Source organism: Mastigoproctus giganteus, chromosome 2 (assembly GCF_048544385.1).
Source record: "Mastigoproctus giganteus isolate SK-2022 chromosome 2, ASM4854438v1, whole genome shotgun sequence".
NCBI classification, from domain to species: domain Eukaryota; kingdom Metazoa; phylum Arthropoda; class Arachnida; order Uropygi; family Thelyphonidae; genus Mastigoproctus; species Mastigoproctus giganteus.
Window position 1 is genome coordinate 257,878,118 of NC_143576.1, and position 22,557 is coordinate 257,900,674.

Consider the following 22,557-nt stretch of genomic DNA (forward strand, 5'->3'; position numbering starts at 1 on the left):
GCATACAATGCACTGTGAATCATGAGCATCTTTATTTCCAACAACGTAAAGCCGAAATTCAAATAACTGTCATCATACTTGCGTTTTGGTATTTTATTCTTGGTTCCTGTTTTTTCACTTCAGATTTTTGGGGAACAAAAGGCTGCGATTGCTCATCCTCACTTTGAAGTGACAATATTGTGTTCGTTTTCATCGACCACAGCTGCAATACTAGAAGTATCTTACTTCTCGTTTTAAAGTTCCTTTTTTCAATCATAAATCCATGGTCATTTATTTTAATAATAATATTTCAAAATACTGATAATTATCAAAAAAAATTATACAAGGAAGTGAGTTTTGTTATGATATCGGTTCACTTCCCCTTTCCTTCAACCCATACTCCAGGCTAAATTGCATACAAATGGCATATTAGAACACTACATTGCTACTTTTTCATAGATGTCATTACCTCTACGCATACTTTTCTATACAAAAGCCCTCCAACATAAAGTGTTCTATGGTCTATTTGATTATTAGTCTATGCCAGTATATTAATAACCAGAAAAAAAAAAAAAAAGTTAAAAATTATAATGGTACAAAAGTGGTGTGCACTGGCACACTATGGCCATAGTTGCCGATGCACCTAATAAATCCCTAAACAAACAAACAAGTGGTGTACGCTACAAATATGCAAAATTTAATTATTTTATTTATTTTTTAATTATTAATTAGGATTTTTCATGGAACACTTCTCACACATCTCACAGAACACAGTTTGGGAAACGCTGATATATATATATATATATATATATATATATATATATATACAGTGGAATTGGAATAAAGGGACTTACATTATAGGCTGATCTAATATAAATATATCAGGACATTATGGGTAGTAGACTAAGAGTTAATAGGAAGGAATGCAAGATATGCTACATTGTTAAGCAGTAATTTATTATCATTGAGAGTTTTGGAAATAATGACAGTCTTATCACCAGAATGACTAAAAGTTATTCATCAACCTGCCTTTATTTCTGCTGAAAGAGAGAGAGAGAGAGAGAGAGAGAGAGAGAGAGAGAGAGAGAGAGAGAGACAGACAGACATCTCAATTTCAACAAAAATCGTGTGGCACACAATTCCAAAATTTATTTAAACTTTGTAAGCAAAGTAAGTGTTTAGAATCACATGAAAACCACTCTGTTAGGAGAAGAGAAAAGCAGAAAATGTATAACACAAAACTTTTGATAGACCTATGAATAGTGTTTGGAGACTTAATTTTCAAAATAACTATCGCATTATAATTTTATGAGAAGTAATAACTCTAAATTTTTACTGATAAATAAAGCTATGAGACATCGAAAGTCCAGCTTTAAGGAAACCTTCAAGCTGTGAAATCCACATATGCTAAGAAAAATGCTGGCTGAACCAAGACAAACCGTGCATAGCCATCACTTAAGAAGTTCAGTAATCATAAAGAAATGAAGTGTAACTTTCAGTGACTCTGAAGATGAAAATATGTAATATTTCTGAAACTGTTGGCAATTATAAATTATTGCTTAACAGCATAGTGCATTTTGTGATGGTAGGAAATTTATATATATATATAATTTTTTTTTATATTTACTAAAATAATTTTATATCATTTGGTTGTATCTGAAATTAACATGAACAAACAATTGAATATGTGCTTTACATGTTAGGAAAATAAAGCAGTGACAGATCGTATTCATAAGACCTCAACATGGCCTCTAAAACAGACAAGTACTCGCACTCAAGATGCTTGTTCTATGTTTCCTATTAGTAATGTTTTTCAAAGTGAAACTGGATGGTCTATAGATAGTGCCATATTAAGCCAGGAAGAAAACAAAGACAAGCCTGAAGAATATCTCTTGTTTGGAAAGCCATCTTGACGATAAAGATGTAGGGAGTTTTATTAAAGTATTTTTATATAAACATATGATATATTTTATACCAAAGAACAGATCTTTTTTACATACTGCAGTTATGATCAGCATGTATAGTATTTTTCCTTAAATAACAGCAGTCAAGCTTTTCTTGTTTAGTCAGAGAGTTTGTAAATATATTGTTTTTTTACTGCTATGATAAGGAATGTTGTGTATAGATATTAAAGTAGCATTATGTAATTCTGGTATAAATAATTTTTTTTATTTTTTTCATTTATAGCTGTTTAATTTTTTCTATAACTAATTTCATCAGTAAAAATTTATAAAATATGAACACGGTTACTCCTTCCATGCAGATATATCTATAGTTTCTAGTTGTTCACATAAAATTTGGCAGTTCCTAAAAGGAGGGGGTAAAAAAGATTAAAATTGCACCTAAATACTTTTTTTGATATCTAATTCATACTATTATGGTTATTGTATTATGGCATTGATCTGGAATGACACCTTAAAAGCACAGCACTAATAAATATAATTTTTAATTATACATTTTAATGAAATTCTGTATTGGTAATTAATTTTTACTTAATTAATCATACTCATAATGAAGAATACCTGTTGTAACCTTCCCCCCTCCACACACACACAGACACACACACACACACACACACACACACACACACACACACACACACACACACACACACACACACACACACACACACACACACTTTGAAAGTTAAATGTGTATTGGGTAGTGTTCTTGTAAAAGTTTTGGATGTTTTATCATGAGCATAAACCTTAACATATTAGTTCAATAAAGAGTAGAAATAGCATATAATGTTTATTTACATGTTATACTATGGAAAATTTTTAATGGAATGCAAACAGCTAAAAAAAGAACAAAAAACTTCGAAATCCATCTGTGTAATTACAAGTCATTCCAGTTATTAAAGTAAAATTTCTGAAGTTTGTTTTCACCATGATTGTATCAACTTTTTGATTTAGTATTATTTTTATTCATCCTGAGCAATTTCTGACATTTCATATTTATATTAGATAGAAATGAATCTATCTGAAATTTTTGGGACATATTCTGAACTTTTCAAAATGTAGTTTGTTATTATTTATAAGAAATATAGCTACAAATTCTCAAAACTTCAAATACATGAGGTTATTATGTTCACAATACTGAGTCTTCTTATGATTAGATATTTTTCTTAGGCAAAGTAATAAAACTAGAATTATATAATGTCTTATTTGAAAGGCACTACATGGATATTATCTAATTAGATTAAAAAGGAAAGTAGAAAATTAAAACACTTCACTGCACATAAATTATTTGATGAAATTATGTGGAACCAGTTGATATACACACATACCCAAATAATTTATATGGAATGAAGTGTTTTTTAATATAGTTTTGCTAGTTAATATAATTAGAATTATGTAGCATATTATACATGGTATAGTCAAAAAGTTCCCAGATTAATATATTAAATGTAACACCCTAGTTGTAGCCACTCTCTAAGTGCTTCACTTGAACAGTAATGCACTTTTTCCACTGGTAAAATGGCTGGTAGCAGTTCTGGAACTTTTTTGGGCTGGCTAACACAGAAAGCTTCTCGAAAATTACATCAATAATATTGTTTGCTGCAGAAGAATTGACTGCCTCATAAACCTTTCATTTTTCAGAAAAGGAAAAAATCACATGGTGAGGTCCGGCAAGAAAGTGGATGTGGTAACACAACAATATTTTTAGCAAGCTCTTGTTCCATGAGAAATGAGCAGTGTGCAATACCACAATGGTAAAAAAAAAAAAAAAAAAAATCACTTCTAACATTACTTTCCCATAAGATTATTTCTAAGTTTATATTTCAAGCTTTGTTTGTGGGTTGTAGAGACACAAAGTCTCATCCCTGGTGATGATGGACTCTAGGAACAACGAACCATTATTAGATGTCATGAAATTGCTAAGAATTGTTATCTGCTCATTGTTGATTATTGGTGTCTGAGGCACCACTTGCTAAGCAATCTGACAAATTCAAATCATCACTTAAAATTCCATAATAGCTTCTGTGTGACATGTTTAACCCTTTCGTACACATTTTTTCATGCAGGGGACCAAGATTCTGTCAATACAGTATCAGCAAATTACATCTGTAGATGTACATATTCTCTTGAAACTCTATAGAGACATGATGGTATTTATCAGCTATGTTTACAAGTAATAGGAGCCTTATTTTTAGTTACTATAGTTTCAAAAATTGGCGTGGCCCATTTAATAAGCTTTGAACTATATAGGCTTACACACACCAAAATTTAAATTCTCTGGAATTCAGATCTAGAAGTTGATGGAACAGAATCAAATAATACATATATAAACATAGAGGATGAAAAATCAAATGTTTACTGCAAAGAAAAATATAATAATGATGAATTTTTAATATTTGAACAATTATTTAATTTTTTTGAGTGTTTGAGTAGTTAAAAGATCTTCTAGCATGGACATCATCTGCTAAACTTTCTCTTCCTGCCCCTATGAATCGCCGTTATCATACACACAGTAACACAAGATAGGGAATCCCCCCCCCCACCGTCTGTTTGTTTGTATGTCTATCTGTAAATGAATGCACGAATTCCAAAGTTTCAGAAGCTGATATCCCTTAACATTGGTAAAATTATGTTTGTATGATGTTCCAAATATGAAATTTTTCACACTCAGAAATTGTGATAAAAATAAATGCGCTTTAAACATGTACATCGATGAAACGTATTGAATAATTAAAAACACTTCTATGTATGTGTAGATACACACTGAAATTTGCAATTTGACAATAGCAAATTACATTGCATTTATTGATGACTGTGCAGACAGACTAGGAACTTCTTGACCACACCATATATAATTAGAACAAATAACTCTTGTTGGTTTGAAGATAAGTTATAGTTATGTTTACAAAACATATGAAAGTTCTTGAGTTATAATAGTCTTCATGTGGAATTATTATACTTCATATACAACTATATTTAAAGATACTTGAAGATAATTTGAATCTTTTAATTTGTTTGTTTGTAGATCTAGCTTATCAATGCAGTTTTAATTTTTGATACTTGTTAATATAATAACTGACATCATAGAAGTACAATTTCTTATCTGTTTTCTGACCTATGAATTTTGTTTGTTCTGCATGATTATTTGAGTTTTACAGTTTGTAACCATTAGTAGTTTACCAAATGTAAATACTTCACCGGCATGCTTTAGCATATTAAAATAAATGTGGGTAGTAACATAATAGTAGCTATATTGAATTTGGTTTCTGACTACTTTATATCTACAGTAAGAAACCGTGCCTTGTTTATCACGAAGGCTAGTTCATGCAATATGTCATTTGTAGTTAAAAAAAAAAAAAAAAAAAAAAAAAAAGCATGCTCTCTGCACTGGGAAAACCATTACCAAAGCTGAAATGTGAACAATATTAGTATCCCTCTCATTTTAAAAGTTTTCAGTACTTGTGATTGTGTGCGTTCTTGTGGGGGGTTACTCATGGATTAATTTTGTAGTAGTAAGACCCACAGAGCAAAATCTCATATGTGCCATTTTTTTTGAAAATGTCACAAAAAAAAAAAAAAAAAAATCTCAATAATCTAGAAATTACTACATTTAATAGATGTTAAATATATGACCAAAAGAATTTTTCTGTAGCTTCCAGAAGCAGCATGATTTCTGATGTAAAATTCCTTGATGTATGTATGTATGTACAGCTGCTGTTATTTCAAACTGCAACCCAAATAAGCTTTAAAAGCAAGCAGTTATTTTATTTTATTTATTTTTGATAAATTTAAAGAAATCACTCTGTCAACTTCGTTGTATATGATTCTTGATTGCATGCTTCATAATTAATAGAATATTGTTTACCTTGAAAAATTTTTCAAGGTAAACAATAGTGTCACAGTTTTAAAATAATTCATGTGAATTAAAATAACAGTTGTCAATTATGAATAAGAGCAACTGATGAAAGACAAATCACACGGTTTGATTATCAACTAAACCAAATCATTCCATAGCAAAAGTTTGATGTCAAGAAACAGCTGCTTCGAGAAGCTGTGGTCATATTTCATTTGTAATTATGGTTGCAGTAGTTTTTTTATTTATTATTACTTATTTTTAAAATTTAAACCCCAGAACATGGTGCTCAGGAAAGTTCCAAAGTGTGTGTGATATGCTATAATTGCATTACTTCACCCCTCCATTAAATGTGGTATTAGGTTTCAAAAATCCACCAGGGCCTAAGTCCCGGCATTGCCATATTTTCTATCTAAACCATTATAAACAAGTGCTAATAGCATATTGGTAAAATTATATTGATAAAATAAAGTTTAATTAAATAATCATAAAGCTTGTACTGAATCCGTTTCAATCCTAAATATTTTATGTAGGTTTTTTTGTTTTAGCACATGCAGAATAAGTTCACAAGGAAGTAAAACTTATTCTGTTCCTGCCAAAAAAAAACTCTTGCTCTTACCTTCGGGCAGCATGCTGTGGAACACTTATTCCAGTATTCCACAACATGCTGCCTGAAGGTAAACTTCATAAGATGAAGTTTACTGTTTCTCCCTAAGGTTTTATATTTATGCTCTCTGCTTTCTTCACTCACCATTGAGAATATTCCTCCCTCTTCACCTTCATTTTACTAATCCTCATGGTGTCTGGTTGCGAAGCTCTGCAGATCACACCTAAGCTGCTCCTCATAGGGAATAATGCTTAGTGCTCTTCACAAACTTAGTTTCAGTTCTTTGCACTTTCTCCAGAAGTTCTATACCTTTCTTTAGATGCAGCTTCCAGATCTTAATACAGTAATCCAAGTGTGGTCATCTTATAGAGAGGGATAGTGACCTTCTCTCTGTTTATAAAATTCTGATAAATCATAGCAAAACATCATGTGCCCTGCTTGCACTGAATGTTGAATTTTATATCTTTCTATTTCATAATCCCCAAGTCTTTCTCATCCTGAATATCATTTAATTTCTCTTACCTAATCTATAAACTACTACTGTATTTCTGTTCTGCAGGTGCAATACTTTACGTTTGGTAGCAAATTTTATACTTTATATAAAGTATTTTATATAAGTAAATTTTATACTTGATATATTTTTTATACTTGAGCTTCCATTTTTCAGACCATACTTGCATGCAGGCAGTCCAAATCCTTTTGAAGCAGCATAGCCTGGTTCTGATTATTGACCATCCTTCCAACCTTTAAGTCATCAGAAAACTTTGACAGCTTCTCTTGTATTCCCTCATTAATATCATTTTGGAAGATAAGAAACAAGAGAGGTCTGACTGCTGAGGGACTCCACTTGCTACTCCAGTCCACCTGAATAATACTCATTTATGAGTTTCTCTCTGTTCCTTTCTTTCAGCTAAATCCTAATCCACTAGCATATTTTTCTGTTATCCCAACCCTGCTCTAATTTATACAACAACCTCTCATGAGGAACTCACAATAAAAGCCATACTTATCCAGATATACAATATCAGGGTTGCTTTACCATCCAGCTGCTTTATAACACCTCAAGAGGCAAGATAACCCCTCTTCACAAACATGCTGAGATCCATTTAGGATGCATTCCTGTTGGGTGGTCTTGTATTGTGTCTTTAGCCATAGATTTTATAATCTTGTCAACCACAGAAGTCATGCTCACTTATCTGTAATTGCCTCTCACTTCTTTAGCTCCTCCCTTATGGACTGGGAAGACATTGGCACTTCTTTGGTCCAAGGGATGATTCCCTTGTTTTTTTGTTTTGTTTTTGTTTTTGCTGACGTAAGTCTCAGTTCTCTTGTCATTCATTTTGGCATCTTTCTTTTGCAATACTTCTGAACTGGAATGAATGTTTGTGGCCTCCGGGATAAATCCCTTAAATACTTTCCAAAATGCATTTGTACGAAATAGCATATAATAATAACTCCAATTAATAGAGGCTTAAAAATTTCAAAGTCTGTTATAGTTCCCATTCATGTGATCATTATGATCATTCTCCCCTCAGTTTCTGAACTGTGATATTTTTGACCTGCTTGGTTCCTTGGTGAGAACTAGGTCAAGAATATTTAGTCTCTCTTATGTTGCAGTAATTAGCAGTCATCTTGTTGATTCAAGAAACTACTCTTGCTATGAGTACTGCATGTCCACATCCAATCTATAAGAGGAAAACTTGACCTATAATGATGCACTCATGCTCCTTTTTGCCCACTAAAATTGCCCAAAATGATTTTTATCATACCCCTCAAAATCACTTAGCATGTAACATACACTCCCCCACCACCTCTTTACTCCTCCCTATCTAACAACTTAACCCAAATTAACAACTCTCTGCAAATGAAGTCACCATAATTTACCAGTTCTGCTGTCTTTACAGTCACTGAAGAAGTGGTACAGGAAGTACCACAAAACATCTGAGAATACTGTAATTCTTTAAAAAATTAAAGGCAGATTATACTCCACACAGGTTGAAGTGCTCATTATTTCACCAATTTCCATTTCAAAAATTTTATTGCTGATAATTTCACTAACTACTATACTGAAACAACAAAACACCGAACACTAACTTTTAATTACCCAAGTTTGGTACATCTTTCAACAAATTAATAACCCAGCACAATTTAAATGCTCTTTCTATAACTCTGTCATGTGCTACCATGTCTATCCACCACACAACTTGCTCCCCTTCTCTCTGTCTGTCAACTCTACTTCATCATGCCATAGATGGCAGTATAGTATTACATTTTACCGTATAAGGTATATGGAAGCCACGCCACTCTATTCATGGTATATTCTGTTTCTATTTAATATTCTCTCTATAACAATTTGTGCTATTGCTATCTACAGTCCTTCCCTAGAATCTAAACATCACTAGAGATCAAATGATTGAACTCCTCAGAGCCTGCTCTGTCACTTTTTTTTTGATCCTGTATTATCTTCTCAGAGGTATTGTTATGTGACACTGCAGTTTGTGGTTACAGTGGCACATGACTTGGAGGAAGATCAGTATTTGTAACAGGCTGTATTAATTTGTTTAAAGATGCCATTGAAGGAGGCCACTTGAGTGGCCAAAAGCTATAGCAATCAGTGATTTTTGCCAGTGCATTATGTTGTATTTTACGTTCTTTCAGTACAGTGTAGTTAAACCAGTAGGGTCATTCCCCAGATTGCAATAAACATGATCATGCAGCTCTTGACTGGTGCTCAACCTTATTTTTGTAAAACGTTTTTGGTTTTTTCACTTCTGCTTGAAGTACATCACTGCTTGATCTTTTATTGGTGTATAACAATATTTATTAAATGTGATTTTTGGCTTTTTTTACGAAAAATTTGAAAATTTAAAAATATTTGCCTGCTTACATGCTATTTTCACCAAAATAAAACTTTTATTAGTTCTGCTGAAGTGGGGGAGGATACAATCATAAATTATAAACACTGAATTAACAATCACTTTCATTTTTTAGTTCTGAAAAAATTAGGAGCATGAAATTCAGATTTACATATGGATATGTATTAATGTTTTGTAATAATAAATTATGATAATAATCAAAATAAGACTCCATTTTATACAATAATTAAAGATAAAATAATGAATATCTAATTTCTTTAGCAGATGCATCAGCCAATAGGCAATCAGTGTATTATTTACATTATGCTGAAACTGAAACTAGTATGTTGAAGCAGAAGGCAAAAACAGTAAATAGTCACATTGGACCTAACAGGTCCTTTGCATCTGTAACTCCAGTAAACAAAATTGTTCACTTTCAGAATTGCTCAAATAAAAGTTTGTCTATTAATTTAGGAAGGTGTTGAAAGTTTCAACCATTAGCATCTAATAATTCACATGCAATAGTTATTTTCGAGAGGGACTTGTTCATGTGAGCACTACTAATTAATGAAATTATCACTTCACTAAACTTTTTAGTTTTGAAATGGTGTCTCATTTGATTTTATTTATATTAGTTGCTGTAATTTAACCAAAGAATTCAGGAAATTAGTATATAGTCATTTTATTTTTCATTTTTCTAAAAATACCTGCAGTACTTTTTATTACATTTTATCACAGTATAGTTTAGGGCTGAAGCCTTGGGTTACGTAAGTAGTTTAACTAATGTACAAGTTAGTGCATTGGCATCATTAAGTATATCTCATATTGTGAATACCTTCACAATGAGTTGCCATGGTATTGCACTACCTCGAATAAGTAATGCTTCACCATAGGAGAAGACTATTGTTACTTATTCTCAGTGGATACCATCACCCATATGGCACCATTTTGGAGCTTACTGGCTCCTCATCAGTGGGTGGGCGGGTACCCTGGTGTTGCAGTGATGACAACCCAATTGCAAAGTATAAATCCACAATATGAGAGATGCCTGATGGTGTGGAGTAATTTAGATTACATTATAGTTTAGGGCTGAAGCCTCGGGTTACGTAAATAGTTTAGCTAATGTACAAGTTAGTGCATTGATGTATCATTTCTGTACATATCCAACTACATAAGTAGTTATAAATTGGCATCATTAAGTATAGCTCTAAACTATATCGTAATCTAAATTACTCCACACCATCAGGCATCTCTCATATTGTGGATTTATACTTTGCAATTGGGTTGTCATCATTGCAACACCAGGGTACCTGCCTACCCACTGATGAGGAGCCAGTAAGCTCCGAAATGGTGCCGTATGGGTGATGGTATCCACTGAGAATAAGTAACAATAGTCTTCTCCTATGGTGAAGCGTTACTTATTCGAGGTAGTGCAATACCATGGCAACTCATTGTGAAGGTATTCACAATATGAGATATACTTAATGATGCCAATGCACTAACTTGTACATTAGTTACATTTTATCACTAATAGATGAAACATTAGTTCATAATTTTGATCCAGAGACTATATATAACACATGCTAGGAATAATTTATGGGACCAAAGCAAAAATCTTTCAAAATGGAATTCAAGCTATGGAGTACCACTGGACCAAATCAAATGCATTTCAATTCTCAGGGAACTTTGTTGAAAAATAAATATATTAAAAGCAGGCTGGATTCAGCTGATGTTTTGTATGAAATTCAAACATTTTTAGCCACCTTCATAATTTTATTAACAATATGAGGTGCAATTACCAAAGTAATATCTATATTAAGGGATATTTCTTCCCTCCCCCTAGATTGGAATATGAAATAGCAATGATGAACTATTACTTGCTAATCACAACTTTGTTATGATTGAGAAGTTGAATATTTTTATTATAGATAAAGGTTATTATTTAACCACTTGCCTGACTTGCCCATGTCTCAGTTTTATTCTGAAAGCAAACATTCACTAAGCTCTTATAGTGTTATGTGATTTGTTCATAAAACAAAGTTGTTTTTCTCTATAATCACAATTTTATTACTTTATTCTAGATGGCTCTACTTTCAGTATTGTCAATATATGCATTACTTTTCATGTCAATGCATAGATGAAGTTTTCAATATTGTTGGATGTTTACTTTTGTTATATAATTGCCGAATATAACAACAAGAAAAGAAAGTATCTTTTCTTAGACAAGAGGCCTAGAGCACTAGGGATAATCATGTTAAAATAAATATTGTTTCTACTGACGAACCAGTCTGGTTTGTTGGTTGAGACAATATTTATAGCAATATTTATCTTTTCTTCTGAGATTACGTATCGTAGTTACTTTTTTTATTATATTGATTTTTGTAATGAAAAGTGGCAGGCAGATAACGGTGATTAAGGCATGGAAATTTCCTTAGCGAATCAGGCTCTGGGTCAAGAGATTTACAATTTATCGGATAAGGCTAGATCAGATAATGATCATTTTAATGCAACTAGACAATTTTGTTTCAATTAGACCGTAAATAGAAGAGTTTTAAGTAGACCGTAAATAGAAGAGTTTTAAGTAGACTGGATCTGTATTTCAAATGGCTGCGATCTTGTTTCAAGATGACTGATAAAAATAGAAGTCTCTCTCTCTCTGTCTGGGTGTCCATCCCACGCCCAAAAGTAATGTAAATTTGGTTTGGATCGAACTAAACAAATCAATTATAAATAGATTATGCTTAAATCAAATGGTAGGCATCTGGTTTCAAAATGGTGGATAAAATTACTGCCCCCCCCCCCATCAGGGTATTTGAGAATCCCAATGTTGGAGGTGGGAGAGTTGCATAATGAATTAGGTTTAGATTTGACTAAATAAACAGAAGTTATTAGAGAAGGGAGGCAAACCCACACATGGCAATCTCATAAGTAAGCCAGTGTTTCAAAAATAGACTTCTAAAAAAAAAAAAAGCAAAAACATACAACTGAGTGATTAGAGCACGTCATTATGATTGGAGTTTCACACATGCCAAAAATGGCTACTTCAAAAATATTGCACATTTTGATCAGTAAGTTTGTAAGCTTGTAAAATTTTGCAAATTTCAGAACAGCTATAGAGAGGAAAATCAAAACAGTTTGGGGTGTTTTTTTTTTTTGTTCCCTCAGCATTTATAAACTTTTTGTAACTACCAGATTTAATGTTCTTGCAGTGTATATATTAATAAAAATAGTTTGTTTGTTAAACATTGTCACTTCCTATCTACATATAAATGTTTTGAGTATATTTTGTTAAGTTGCTAACAACTTAACAAAATATACTCAAAATTACAAAAACACATTACAAAAATGGAATGCAGTTGCATTCCATTTTTGTAATATGTTGAATGATTACTTGAGATGGAGGAGTTATCACCCCACCCTTTAAGTGCATAATTACACAGGCATTTATGAATATGCTAAAATTTTTTTTTTTTTCCATATTGTGAACACAATTCAAAGAACTGTAAAATTAAATCATGTGTTTTTTATTTTGAAACTAAAGTGGTTCCACAGATTGATTATTTTACACCAACATTTAAGTTTTTATAGCATAGTAATACACAATATATCTCAGTATTTTTTTTTTTTTTTTTTTTCTGTCAGTAATATCAAGCACTATAAAAATAAATATCTGCAATAGCAGTATTATTATTTTAATTAACTTTCCAATAATCACTTAAGATATTTTTACAAACCTAAATTTAGCAGTAGTCTCTTTTGCCGAAACTGGGAAATGTATATGAACGTTTCTGCCCCCCCCCCCCCCCAATTACAATTCTTAGCACTAAAAATAATGTAATGTTCATATTGGCAGAATTTTTTTGTTTAATTGTGTTTTGTATTAAGAGAAACTGTGTGAAGTGAATAGCTGACCAGACTGAATTTTTTTCCATGGGGAAACATTTAGAAGATTGTGTCTGCATATGAATATCCCCACCCCCACCCCTTCATCAATAAGGCTGCAATTACTACAAAAATATAAATTATTCATAATGGCAGTTAAAACAAATCTAACATTAAGTTTGGAAAAAGGTTTCGAATAAATGGAAAAAAAAAAAAAATGCTCTCACTAATGCTACTACTGCTTTTTTTTCTTTGTTTACAATGTACTTCAGTACGTTGCATATGCCTAATAAACTGCTAGCCATTAACTCTTCAAAACTTTGCCTTAATGGAGCTGAGTTATTTAGTAAAAAATTAATTATTAAACTTAATCACAAATTTTCCACTGGAATTATTAGACTGTTTCAGAAACAATAATAAATTCTTTCCAAAGTCACAAATTAATTAGAACCTGAGAACAAGAAATTAAATTTGTCCAGAATGAGGTACAGATGACACCTCAGACTTCATTTGGCAACATGCTTACAACAACCTAGAAGTAAGACTAATATAATAATAAGATTCTTTATTAACATAAATTTTATACACTAGTGATTCCTTACACAGAAAGCCAGAGGAATCTTACAATTAGTTGTTTATACAAGTGATTTTGATTTATAAAAAATAAATAAATAAAATAATAATAATAACTAAATAATAATTAATAGATCATACACAGCTCAAAAAAATTAACAGGATAAAATGTTTTTCATGAATTTTTTTTGTGAACAGTGTCGACTAAGGCGAATATTTGACTTAAGAAGAGACATCTTGGCATGCCAATTCCAAGTATTTAATAGAAATCGATCTTACCACCTTACAGAGCCACACATTATGCAAATCAAATTATTCATGCCTATAAAAACAGATTGTGACCACATCATTCTTGTTGTTTTGGCTTGCTCAGTGGGACACTCAGGATGGCAAGTTATCATCATTTAGATGATTCTTTGAGATGGTGGGCTGTTGGATGACTTAAAGCTGGGCAGTTGCAGGTGACAAGTTGGCTTAATATGTCATGCATTATCGTCTCGGCACTATGAAGGCAGTTTCATGACACAGGAACCATTACAGGAAGAGCTGGCCAAGGTCGCCCGAGGGCTATGTTAACCAGAACAGACAGCTATCTAACAACAAGACGGAATGATGTAACAAGAGGCATGTGATGCAAGAAAGCAAGCATATGAGCTTATGTAGCATCAGCCAAAAAAAATTCACACAACCATTTCCTCTAAATGTTTGTCCAGTTCCTCCTTGAATTTATTTAAGCTATCAACTTTCACAACCACAGATGGAAGTTTGTTCCAGCAATTAACCACCCGCTGGCTAAAGGCAAAATTCCACACGTATATTCTACAACTATCTTTCCTCGATTTGAATTTATACCCCCTTAGGTTTGTAATCTGAGCAAGTAGAAGAATCCCATCAGCATTCAGTGTGCTCAACCCTTTCAAGGCCTTATACACCTCAATCAGATCACCTCGCAGGTGCCTAGTCTCCAGCCGCTGCAATTTGCAGAACTTTTATTTAAGCCTTTCTTGGTAATAGAATCCCTTCTTTCCCCTCACCAACCTTGTTGCTCTACTCTATACACACTCAAGCAACTCTACAGCCTTCCTAAAATGAGGCCTCCAGACTGTGCACAGTACTCAAGGCATGGCCTGACCATTGCCTTATACAAAGGGATAATTACCTCCTTTTCCCTGCTAGCACAGTTCCTGTCATACACTGTCTTTTGAGGTTGATGCAACCACAGGTGAAAACATTTCCAGAAAACACAACAGAGCTTGTCAAACCTGGTGCCATGAACATGTGACTTGGAGCCCTGACAAATGGGGTTCTCCATTTTAGCCTACAAACAGATCCTAGACATTTCATCTGGAGACAATGAGGAATGCAGTACCATCCCTCCAACATTAGAGAAAGGGACACTTATATTGGTGTTCTCATGTGGGGTGGAATAATGATCAATGGCTGCACCCCTCTTCATGTTTCTGATGGGGTACCATAACTGTGCAGAGGTACCGAGAACAGATCTTTAAACCCAGTGTGTGAATTTTTAGGGGTGCAGTTGGCCTAGATTTCCTTTTTTGTGCATGACAACTCCATTTCACATAGAGCTCAAGTGGTGGAGGAATATCTTGAAACTAAAGATATCCAGTGATTGCTGTGGCCAGCACGATAAGATCGAGCATGTGTCGAATAGCATTGCATGCCGACGGCCAACTCCTCGGTCAGTTGGTGAGCTAAGGTGTATGCTGATGAAAGAATGGGATATTTGTTGCCACATCATCTTGTAGATACCCTTATATTGAGCATGGTTCAGGCATGTTTAGCCATTGGAAGGATCATATGACATACTGATGTCATGTGACCATATTTTAGAGCATCTTGCATCAACTTCTGTAATATGACCTTTTTGGTAATTTTTATACAACCCTTATAAATGTTCCTTATACCTGTCTGAAGTTTCTCACTGTCCCTTCATTTCAATATTATTCTATGATACACCACCGTACCAAATTTTGTTCCCTTTCATCGCAAGCTGCGAGTTACACCATGATTTCTGTGTGTTCTGTTAATTTTGTTGAACAGTGTATTTGAATGGCATGTTGCACAGGTTATCTTTATTTAACTATTTGAACTGAAGGTATCAACTTCATCTGTGTAAAGTTTAGAAATCTATCTGTTATTAATGATTTACATATTATACTGTTAATTTTTTTTTTTTTTTGCTCTTTTTCTTTGGCGATTGTAATCCTTCTGTCACACTGTCACTGTCGTCAATTCTCTTAACAGTAAATAGATTCTAAATTTTACATAAGTGCTTTCAGCTCAAGTAAAAACCATACATGCCTAAATTTAGTTGCTGTCTTTAGACAGAGGTGATGCTTTAAAATATTAAATGAAAAATCGGCATTTCCATGTCAAGTATATTGAAAGCCTGAGGACTAAACTGAAAACCAATTATTGCCAAAAATATGATACCAATCACATTTTTGGGAAAACTGGTTTTCAATCTTCCATTAAAAAAAACAGCATGATTGTCTGCCCCAACGTGGTGGGGTGGGTGGAGGGATTCAACTCCCACTAACCTTGCTGACAGGTTAAAAAATAAAAGCAGGTAGCAGCATGAATTTATTTTTATTGTCATGCCAAAATAAATTATTCTGTTGCATGTACATATATTTTTTTATATTTACATCTATTACATCTAGCATTAATGAATTTATACTGAAATGTAACATTCTGCATTTTCAGGAAAATTGCACAACTGTTCTATAAATATTTTATTTTTTTGTAAGGTGTTTTATTAATGATATGTATTTTTTGTTTTATAAGACTGCATTTTTAAGCTGTTTTTAGTTTCAAGAGTTTTTAATATTAAAATGCAAAGTGCCACAATTTTTATTTATTTTTTATTTTTTTGTGAATGCAAATAGTAACCTGATTGTAGGGAAGTAGTACAGGTATCATTAGACTGTGATAAAATTTCAGGGAAAAAAAGGATGAAATGTGAATTATGTTACTGTCATTATTTCACAATATTAGATAAGTAATTGTAAATAAATTGCCAGTCATCTTTACATATTTGCTTTGTTATAGATATTTTAAAAATTGGTCTTTGGATAGGGTGACCAGATGCTGACGACCACAACTGAAACGAAATGAGTTTTAAATCGAGGGCAATTAAAAAAAAAAAAAAAAAAAAGACAACGAGGACTTTGCCCTGTTTCATAAAATAATTAGATTAACATATTTGAGGAATAATTAAGCAGTATTAGAATAAAATAAATCAGGAGCCCGAGGCGTTGTGTTAAATCATTAGTAGTATTAATATTAGTGTTAATTATATTATTATATAGATGGACAGGTGAAGTAGGAAGTGTGTTTTTGTTTGGCTGATGCTGTAAAAGCTTGCTTACTTGCATCATTTGCTATTACTAAAAGTACTAAATTTATGTTAAATTTACATAACATAGCAGCATTACTTGTTTTTACATCTAAACTGTTTTGTCCATCTAACCAGTGAACATTGATAGGATCACAGTACTTATATAACACGGTTAGAGAATTTTTAGCAAATCTTACATAACAAATTATTAAAGTAGGGTTACCCGTAATTTAATACATAGACCAGTATTTGTGTCTGTAAATTGTGTGTGTGTTCTCTGGTCGATTTGCCTGTTTTGCTGGACAAAAAAAAAAAACCCAGTTTCTGGGGAAAGCCTTGCTATCTACACCCGAGACCGACTAACTCAGCCACAGAGTGAAAAAAGCCCATTAAAGTTCATCTTCGACAGGATTCAAACCCAGGCCTGTTTTGCCTGGTGTGGGGAGGATGGTGCACAAAAACTCAAAAATACCTCGCATAACAGGTATTTTTGAGTTTTTGTGCGGGGAAAATCCAGCTATTAAGTTGGATGTAATTTTTCAACATTTCCACTCTTTTTGAATTCCCGCTGTTGACATGCTAGTCAAAAAATTTTTAAAAAAATTTGAGATATCCCTGTATTTTATTTTGTTTGGATCCCCGTGTTCTGTGCTATTGAACTTGTGGAAAAATCTATAGATTTCAAAGTTTTATTACTATTGGATAGCACGCCAGGGATTTAAATCCCTGGCATGCTATCCAATAGTAATATGTTTCGCCAGGTGGTAGAAACATAACCATCCAAACGTTGAAGTTATGTTTCTACCACCACAGTTGTACTAGGTTAATACAACTTCTTTCATTCAGCCATTAGATCAAGGCATTATATCCACTTTTAAAACTCATTGCATCAGAAAATCATTATAATTGATTTTGGAAACTGATTCCGAATCGCTTTTTTTGATGTCTCCAAGTAATGGAGACATCAAAACATTTCTCAATTGTGGACTATATCAGAATCATAGCTTTATTACTGAAAGAAGTAAAACAGTCAATGTTAAATGCATGTGGAAAAATGTATGGCCAGAGTCAGCTCATTCAGGAAATATGGTCAAACTGGCAGAAAACGGAATCAGTGTGATAGTAGAACTTGATATATCAGTAGGAGGGGAAGGTTTGGATGATATGACTACTGAAGCCCTTGTGGGTAGCACAGTTGATAGAATCGCCATCCTCCCCACACCAGGTGGAAAAGAAGAGTTTGAATCCTGTCGATGGGAGGAATTTTTATGGGTCTTTTTCACAGCGTGGCTGAGTTGCTCAGGTGAAGGTAGCATGGTTTTTTCCTCCTAGAAATTCGAGTTTTTTGTCCATTAAAACAGAAAATCGACCACAGAACACGCAATTTATAGACAATATACGTAGAGCAACATGGCCTTAGTCGGCGATGCTCCTAAAAAAATAAAAAAAAGATATGATTAATAAAGACATTCAAGAAATTACTGGTAGGAAAAGAGGCTGGCAAAGTGGATTTGGTGGAAATGGCATTGAAGGTAAAATCGAATCAATTCAGAGGATGGTAGTGCAGATGAAAATTTAAACTTCCAAATTTTACACTAAAAAGCATACGGGAAGGCATAAAGTTTGCTGGGCAATGTCTTATTTTTTGAATGCAGCTTCTTGAATGAAAGGAGCCCAAAGTTCAAAAGGGAGCTTCAAAAATGATTAGTTCCATACGATGAAATTCACAAATTTATCAATCAAAAGCAAACAAAACCAGATTACTGATTTTTTTAAAGGGAGCAGAAGATACACAAAATCTAGAGGTGTATTTTTGTTAGCATTTGGAACGTAACCCCCTTTTTGTACTTTTTCTTAGTTCCATATAACACGGTTTTGCACAACACATTTTATAGGAATCTAACTACCGTGTTATACTATGGTTACCTGTACAATGCAATCAATAATATCAATGCAATGTTAAAACTATATTTCAGGAAAATAAATTTTCCAATGGAATATAGTTTTTGGTGTGAATAATAATTATAAATTACAAAACATTTTAAATTAAATATACCAATATGGCATGGCCATATTTGTACCAAGTTAAATTATTATAAATTCAAATTATAATAATTTTGAATAATGAGTCATAAAATCTGAAAATATTCTTTCAACATTTCCATTACATACTGAAATGGCAAACAAAAAAGCCAGATAGTATTTCAATTTCCAAGGTCTGCTCTTGAAATGTAAACTTTAACCATCAACTATAACAAGACTTGAGCTATCATTGTTGCTCTCTTTCATCTCTTCTAAAATGAAATTTTTAAGCAAAAGAAAACTGACTAAATAAGATAAGCTTTTGTCAATTTGAAATTCTATATCAGTAATATTTTTACACATATTTGGTACTTCCTTCCAAACTGGCATAAGGGTTTGGCTTATTTTTCCAGGTATTCACAAGTAAATTATACATGTCAAATATTTCTTTAGCCTGAATTTGTGATCAGTTAAAAATTTTCAAGAACTTAAGGAAACCAATTTTACTTCAATGCATAATTGCATGTAACTTCTATTATGTAATTTTAGAAACATTCAATTTCTAGTACCTGCTTATTGAATATGCCATGGCCATATACATAACATGGAGTATGCTTCATTTAATGGCAATTCAAAAATTTTACATGAATTTTGGTGGCGTTTCTTCTGCAAGAAAAAATGCTTTCAGTACCTTCAAAAAATTTTAGAACTCGATCAATTGCTTGGTGTAAACTTAACCAGCAAGTTTCTAAGTATGTCAATTTGTTATGTGTTACACCTTCTAAAGAACGAATCTCTCATAATTACAAAGTGCAACAAGCTAGTAATGAAAATAACATCATTGCATCCTTGAGCATGATAAATGGTGATGCCAAGGCAGGCTATCCCACCATACAATGCAGATTGTCTACCCGCTATTGATGTGGAAGAATTGCACCTTTTAACCTACAGGAGGTTGCTTTTCAGGGTGGCACAGCAGTGCACTCAAAAACTGCACAATTAAGACTGCTTATAGTTAGAAGAGAAGGAATGATACAGAAATATATGCCCAACTGTCATCCTTATTATCTTATCAGCATTTGATGGCCTTATGTGCGTAAGTGGTTTTTCCAGCACTATAATACTGTTTGAGTTGATCTAAATATAATGTGGGGCTCCATGGATGAGTTTCTCACTTGTATGTGAGATTCATGCAATTTTAAAAGTACTAGCACATTAATGAGCAAAAGCAACATTGTGTTAGAGGTGCTGCAATACTGGTGAAATTTTTATCTTGAGCTGAGCTTCTGCAATCGGGCAGTTTACATGAAATGAAATTGGTGATAAACAGCTGCTACAAGTGTCATTTGAAGTTTGTACTGGAAGCAGGCCAAGCTTTAAATGACACTTATACACTTCAGATGACTCCTGTTTGTAGAGGTTGAATGGCTTTATTGTTAAATGTAGGATTTGTTATTATTATTTGGGTGCTAACCTGAAATTTATATGGAGTGGCTTGCCATTAGACATAGTGGACGGACATCCCGTGGGCTGTGCGGGTTAGAGAAGGGGCAGGGGAGGATGAGGGGGGGGACTTTCATTTTACGGAAGCTTTTATACAAAGAGATCTAAAAGGCAATTTGTTTGCAAAGGGCATAGATTTCATTTTTAGAAGGTTAATTGTAATTTGTATTGCTATTGAATGATATATGTCCACCACTGCCTTTACCAGAGAAGGAAAATTAGATATATGTATTTAGTAATTGAAAAATTAAGGATATCGTTAAATACAAATAATTGTTTTAGACACAGTAAGAACTTAATTCAAGTAAAATAGGAATGTCAGGATTCTTATTACAAGAAAAGCAAATTTATGAACAGAATTGAATAAGAGAATTTCATCGAGCTATATGAGATTGTTACATGGAGTTTTGCTTCGGTATTGACTAGTTATGCAAGTGCATTGCGTGAAGTAATTTCAAATTCATAACATACAGTATATATATATATAAACAAAAAATTGATATGCAATTGAGAAGATAGGTGACTGGATTTGGATGAGGTTGATTACAGTAGAAGCATTCAGCTTCTTCCCAAAACTGTCCAGTTCCAATCTAGATATTTCAAGCAATTCTTCATTGATACTCGCCTCATTTCATTTAAATTATCTGGCTGTAATGGATGCTCACCTGAAAGCAAAGATGCCACTAGTGTCCGATTTGTGTTCCTATCAAACCTCCAATATTGCCACATCTGCTTTTTGTTTACAAGCATCAGTTCAAGTGCTGATACTTTCATGAGAATTAAATGAATCTCATTCTTACTTGTATATGACTTTTGTAAGCTTTGATCATATAAGCAACAAGATGACTTTAGTTAGCTTTTAAAAGCAAAATTTAACCAATTTGCTTTATTCTTCGTATGGTCTTTTTATTTTTAGGTTCTTTTTTTCATATTTAAATTTATTGTGTGGTGTTTCTATTAGTTTATATTTAATGGAATATACACAACACACCAATTGTTATTTAATTAGTTGAACTGAAAGCATTTACCTGTGCGAAGCTTTTAGAATTTTTGCCTTTAGCCAGTGTGTGGTTGATTGCTGGAACAAACTTTCATCTGTCCTAGAAGTTGATAGCTTAAATAGATTCAAGGCAGAACTAGACAAACATCTGGAGCGAGTGAATGGGTGAAATTAGGGTTGTTTTTTTTTTTTTTTTGGCTGATGCTATATAAGCTTGCTTTCTTGCATCATGTGCCTTTACTAATGCTAATAAATGCAAATGCTTTTATAAAATCATATTTGGTAGAGCTAGTTTTATAGTGAAAATGAATTCCTGTAAATGGTACAATAAAAACTGCTTAGTAAACCATTACATTTAAAATTTTGGAAAATCGGGACATTTATGCATCTTAAAAAGAAACCTTCAGGACTGAGTTGTCTGATCACCCTATCTTTAGACAATTTTCAGGTTGTTTCCATATCATTCTTTATCCCATAAGGAAGTTACAGTTCTTTATAAGTGTGCTTAGCAGTCATAAGAATGTTTAGAACATCCTTGTGCTCTCATTTCTATGATGGAATATTCAGAATTTTCAAATATTTTTCTGGTTGTTATTGTTCTAAACACTATAAAAATATAAAATTATTCATTATAGTAAAATTTATTTTAAAAAAAAATTAATATACTTTCCCATTGGAACTTATCAGAAACAACATTTAGGATTATTTCAAATTGTTCTTGGCATTAATCATTGAAAAAAAAAATGCCATATGTATTAAGAAAAATCACTATGTAATTCTCAGCAATATTTGGTCCTAATTTATACCAATCAATGCAAAATGTAATACACCGAGGAATCAAAACTTGTGAATTCTGTATAACTACAGAAAATAGTCATTAACTATGCCCAAAATACAAGCTTAAATTCAGATACCACAGATACTTTACATATAAAACAATAAATATTAATGAACTTGCTGA

General features: G+C 32.8%; 2 protein-coding genes across 5 annotated transcripts in view; one reads left to right on the forward strand and one right to left on the reverse strand.

Moving 5' to 3' along the window:
* Positions 1-7,753, forward strand: part of LOC150090410 (uncharacterized) — a 94,745-nt gene extending 86,992 nt beyond the window's left edge. The window contains exons 7-8 of one of the 2 annotated variants that reach the window (XM_090389873.1): positions 1,683-1,902; positions 7,068-7,753. In XM_090389873.1, coding sequence (XP_090245999.1) covers positions 1,683-1,892 — 210 coding nt within the window. In that variant the 3' untranslated portion in view covers positions 1,893-1,902; positions 7,068-7,753. Of the gene's footprint in view, positions 1-1,682; positions 1,904-7,067 lie in introns of those variants that run through there. The other variant, XM_090389872.1, reaches the window with a different exon arrangement.
* Positions 1-22,557, reverse strand: part of LOC150090411 (peroxidase-like) — a 265,140-nt gene that overhangs the window by 54,776 nt on the left and 187,807 nt on the right. Inside the window, exon 16 of one of the 3 annotated variants that reach the window (XM_090389870.1) lies at positions 13,965-14,277. The exons of the other annotated variants lie outside the window; for them this stretch is intronic. Within the exon in view, the coding sequence (XP_090245996.1) occupies positions 14,214-14,277 (64 nt within the window). The 3' untranslated portion in view covers positions 13,965-14,213. Of the gene's footprint in view, positions 1-13,964; positions 14,278-22,557 lie in introns of those variants that run through there. 3 annotated transcript variants of the gene reach the window in all.